The following is a 5,375-nucleotide window of genomic DNA, read 5'->3' on the forward strand; positions in this document are numbered from 1 at the left end:
GCTTGCTTGAAGTAGATGCCAAGCTGAGGGATCAAACGCTGTGGGGCAGGGGTGGGAGGATGGGACAAATGATAAAAATCTCACATTTCTATAGCATTTCTTAGTTTGAAAATGTTTTCTGTATTGTGCACTAGAAGAGGTAATTGTTGTTGATTTTATAGATTAGATAACAAGTGTTACAAGGTGTTACAAGGCAATTTGGCAATGAGTCAGTTTCGTCTCCAGCAGTGGAGTCTTCTTTCTCTAGACCCGCCCTGCCCCTTCGCACTGCCTCCTGGGCCTCCCCAGTGACACTGGCGGAGATTTCCAGAGTTCATTGCACTCCTGGCCTGCAGGAAGGGTGGCTACTGGGGCTGGGTCCCCACATCCTCTGCAGCCTTTGCCCCCTGACTCTTGTCCCACAGCACAGCAACAAGAGGCTGGTCCAGGGTGATGTGCTCCACGTGGCAGGCGTGGAGGGCTTTGACCTGAGGGGGGACTTCCAACACCAGCCAGGCCTGGTAAGTGCCATTTCCACTGGGAAGAACCACTTGCCCTGACTTGGTCTCCTGCGTGACACCATCCTGACTCCAGTGCAGACGAATGCCTCGTGGGTAGAAGTCATAAGCCAGGCACTTGAGGGTCCTCGTACTTCCTGGGGCCGCGTGACTGCTGAGGGCCACTGAGGGAGGATCTGTGGGGGCACCGTGTGTGGTTATGGAGGCCTGGGGCAGCCTCTTCCTGTTCTCATCTCCCCCACCCTGTCCCCACACCCGAGCTGTCAGCCAGGCAGGGCTCTGAGTTCTGTATCTGCCTTCCCAGGGAAGCTACCAAGATCAGGGAAGGCTGAGCCTTCCCTGTCGTGTCATGGAGGTCTGTGCTGACTTTCTTGCCTCCTTCCCACCCCATAGTCTATTTAGACTTCTAATAGCAAGAAGATGTGAATGCCCCCTGTATTCTCTCTCACCCCTGAGCCCCAGCAAACCTTGGCGTGGGCTCTGTGGCTCCCCGATCCCCTAGTCTTTGCTCTGCCCCTAGTTCTGTCTTTGTTTCTGTCCATCCATCGGCTCCTTCACTGCTCCCTGCCATACTACCCTCTTTCTCGTTCTCAAAGCAAAACCTCAGCTGGTGGCCATCAATTCTGCCTCACTTGCTCATCTGCATTCCTCTAGAAGAGAGCACACCTGGCTTCTCTCCTCTGCCCAGCCAGGAGGCATCACGAGAGAGCAGCCATGGCAGGGTTTGCCTGAGCTTCCAGCCCAAGATCACCTTGGCCTTTCTCAGCTGGGTTGGAGGGTCAGGGGAGGGCAGAGGAAGCGGTGGGTACCTTTCTGGTCCAGATACTTCTGACCGTGTTGCAGGTATCTCTGCAGCATCCCGGGACACTCCTCTTCCAGGTAGGCCTTGGCCCGCTGCACATAGACCGCTTCTGCCTCCCACTTCTGCTTGACATTCACAGCCGCTGGGTCCAAGGGGACCCAAGCTGGGATTTCCTTGTTAAACTTGATGAAGTCCTGTCCGTCGTAGGCGTAACTCCAGAAGGCTCCGCTGCTTTGGTTGCTCCAGAGCTCGCAACCAAACACTCCCTGGAAGGTGTGAGACCCTGCACCCTCCCCCGACCCCATGGGAGTCACTGAGCTTGGCTTCAACTCTGTCTCAGTCTCACACGACAGGAGACAGGCCCACAGGAAGAGAGGTTTTTGAAATCTAAGCCCACATCGTTATCTTGGTAAGATTTAGCCAGGCATACAGCAGACACAGAGAAGGAAGCGCACATGGTTTGGTGTTTTAGGTCAGTCTGAGATGTGAGATAGTTAATAGAAATTATTTGTAACCTTATAGAGATTATGAGCCCTGTGCTTTCTTTCTGAATTCTCCAGTACTCTGCCCACCCCCTCCCCGCGCCCCCAAGCCTGCTCCTTATGGACAAGAGGATCTTTATAATTCCATTGCCCCTCTCTCTATGGTTTTTAATTCCATTCTTCCTGCGCTCCTAGTATGGGCCATGGTTTGGGCCAGGTACTTTCTCTCATCCAACAAATTTCATTTCAGTTAGTCTTGTTGATGCAGCTCCAGGGAAGAGGAAGCCAGACTGTGTTCTAGCTTTCATGGGATCTCTTGGATGTAAAGCTCAGCACTCCAGGTTTTGCAGATTCAGATCAGGTAACTAAGAAGGGTGTTCACTGTGAGACCGTGATGGGCGGCCCGACCCCAAGAGTGGCCCAGCACTTGGGCGGTGTGAGTGTTTCCCTGGGCATGGTGAGTGCGAACCCTTCTAAAGTGGATCCACCTCAGATGGGTAGGGGTGTGGAGCTGAGAGGTCAGATGTGCTTGGGTAAGAGCTGACTCTGACATCACTTCCTGTGTGAGTGAGGCCTGGGAGTGAGGGTGAGGGCTGTGATGGGGAGGGAGGAAAGCAGGTATGTTGTGGGGTGGGGAGAACAGAAATGTCACTGTATTTCTACTTATACTTGCTTGTCCTCTGGGATTTCCCTTCTACTAACCTCTCTCCCCTCACAGTTGCTGGGCTGCCTCTTGAGTTATACCGTCTATCCCAGCAGTTTGTGGGCTACTGACCTTTTCCATCCTTGTAATAGTCCATGATGTCCTTCAGGGTCTCCATGAAGATGTCCTCCCTGGCCTTCTGAAGTTGGCTCTCCTTCTCCCAGTCCTCCATTCCTTCCAGCTGGCTCCATGGTTCCAGGGGCTCAGCCTTCCTGCTGTTGCTGTCATAGCGGAAGAAGGCCTGGTCGTTGAGGTAGGCAATTGCCTGAAAGCTGGGGAAACCCACACTGGGTTTGGACAACCCAGTGTAGAGAAAACTCAGAGAATAATGTTCTGCAAAAGAGGAAAGAAGACTTTGAGGTGTGGGGTCCATGCAGGGAAGTCCCAAGGTAGGCAGCAGAGGGCCAGGAGAAGAGGTCTGGGCACTGGGCCTCCTCCTCCCTGGCTCTAACCCAGCTGTCATGTGGACTGTACTTGGTTTCCTCGTAGGTATTTTGGGACCTTGTTGAGTTCTGTCAAAAGGGATTGTGACTGGACGTGTTGTCTTTCTTGTCATCTCAGTTTGCCCCCTCTGTTTCTCTTCCCTTTAGGTGATGACATTGGAGGCCACAGGATGAAACAGAAGTGTCCCAGGATATAAACAGTCTGGTCTGGATTCCTGAGTCCGCCCCGCCCGCACCCCCCCCCCCAACCCCGGAGGGAAGGGAAACTGCCTAGTCTGTATTCAACTTTACATGACCTAGAAATAAACATTTGTTGGTTAAGTCACTAAAAACTTTTTTGTTCCTGGAACATAGCCTAAGGATCTTATTCAACAAATACATATAGTTAGAATGTATAGGAAGGGAAATTTACTAGAAAATTCCAGAAATGATATAGATGGATTGATACAAGGTTATACTAGTATGGATCTCAGATTTTCTAGGGTTGTAACTTGCATTTTGGTATGAGTCAGGGATGGGAGAAGGGGAACATTTCCACAATTAATTCATGATAGCACTCACATGATATAACATCTAGCAGCTTCCTAGTTAAAATACTGAATCATTATAGCTAATTTATTTCCAAATGTAACATTATCCTTCATAATGTGGATGGGCCTCATCTAATCAGTTGAACGCCGTAAGAAAAAAGACAGTAGACCTTGAATGAAGCAGATTATCCTCCATAATATGGGTAGGCCTCATCTAATCAGTTGAAGGCCACCAGAAAAAAGACTGAGAGCCCCCAAACTAGAAGGGATAGCCTCCTGATTTCCTTTTGACTCAAGACTGTGATATCAACTCTTTCTTGTGTGTCCAGCCTGCTGACTTGCCCTACAGATGATTTTGGATTTGCCAATTCCCATGATTGTGTGAATCAATTCTTAAAAATAAATCTTTCTTTCTCTCTGTATATATATCTTATTAGTTCTGTTTCTCTGAGATATCTGTCTAATATATCGGTATAGGATATGATTAACATTCTAAATATGGTTATCATAAAAATAATATAAAATACATACTCCGACAACTTCTAAATGCAATGAATTTTAAATTTGTGCAGTTTAGCTTACATTTATTCCTGAACTTTAGTATTACAAAAACAGCCTCATTCTCCTGTCCTAGAAATGACTCTGATTCTTTCTAAGCTCTACAGCCTAGTCTTCTGACCATTTGCTTTTTGGGCTCACTGTAGTGAAGTTTTTGGGGTTGAAGGGATGGGTTTCCTTCTAGAACCAAACCTCCAGTTCGCCTGCCCTATATTCTGGGTTCACTCTTCCCATGAATCGGACATTGGAAGGAGGGAAGGAAGAGTAGAAAAGTTCTACCTGTGTGGTTCCTGCTCTATGCTGGGCTGTGTGACCTTGGCTAGGTTACTTTACCTCTCTGAGTCTTAGTTTTGTTCATCTGTAAATTATAAGTTTTAGATTCTGATTCCTTAAGGTCTCATTTAGCATGAATCCAGAGACTCCCTGAATGCTTGTGGAAGTGTGTGGCTACCCACTGCTACAGCTCACTTGGGATTCCCAGCTGCACCAAACACCCTCTCCTAGTCCATCTATCCCATTCACACCATGCACCCCCCGCCACATTCTTCCTCATACCAACCCTGCTTCCCCACTCACCATCCTGGGTCTCCTGTGGGACAGCAGGGCTTAGAAGGAACAGGAGGGACAACAGGACAGGGACCATTGTGCCTCTTGTGCCTGTTGGAAGTTTCTGGACTGCCTCAGTTCCTGGAGCTCAGAGCAGATTACTTGGAGGTAGAGCCAGGTGTAGTTATGAGAATGGCTGGGATTTGTGCCCAGCACAGGGGAGGAGAAACCAATGGCCAATGAGAGTGGAGGACAGGCTCCTCCCCACACTAAGAGAAAAGGATGCCCAGCCAAGCTGGGTTGAGGTCATGCTCAGTGTCTACAGACGGTGTACAAATCTCAAGTTGAAACAGCAGATCTGAAGACTGGCACTTGTGTATCCACCAGGGGAAGGGATGCCAGTGGGCAGAGGGCGGTGTGATGAATGGCAGATACCTGGGACATGTCACTTTCCAGTCTATCAGCCCATCCTCACCTTAGGCTCAGTAGGGGGGTCTGGGTGTTGCCAGATCACCCCTTACCCCAGCAGTAGTCGTAGAGGTGTCTGGCCTGCATTGAGGGGTCACTGGCACCCTTTGTGGCCTCTGCCACCTCCGTCAGCAGCATGTTTACCGGAGTAACTCTGGGTGTGATTCTGCAGGTGTTTCACCTGCCTGATTCTGAAGCTTCATTTCTCTAGCCTCTCCATGGGTTCCAAGAGCTAGACAGGACCTACATTTATTTCCTGCTTGATATCAAATAGGATTCTATTTCAGCAACCAGTGATTCTGACTGATACTGAGATTGGGAAGAGGATTGTTTCCAGGTAACAGTT

General features: G+C 49.4%; 1 protein-coding gene across 1 annotated transcript; it reads right to left on the reverse strand.

The window, feature by feature from the left end:
• Nucleotides 1–344: 344 nt before the first annotated feature.
• AZGP1 (alpha-2-glycoprotein 1, zinc-binding) lies at nucleotides 345–4,658 on the reverse strand (the record flags this gene model as incomplete). Its single annotated transcript, XM_084250172.1, has 4 exons — nucleotides 345–673; nucleotides 1,307–1,582; nucleotides 2,557–2,817; nucleotides 4,592–4,658. The coding sequence occupies 4 exons, from the start codon at nucleotides 4,656–4,658 to the stop codon at nucleotides 345–347; spliced, it is 933 nt and encodes a 310-aa protein (XP_084106298.1).
• Nucleotides 4,659–5,375: the final 717 nt, after the last annotated feature.

Source organism: Talpa europaea, assembly GCF_964194135.1.
Source record: "Talpa europaea genome assembly, chromosome: 12".
Classification (NCBI taxonomy): domain Eukaryota; kingdom Metazoa; phylum Chordata; class Mammalia; order Eulipotyphla; family Talpidae; genus Talpa; species Talpa europaea.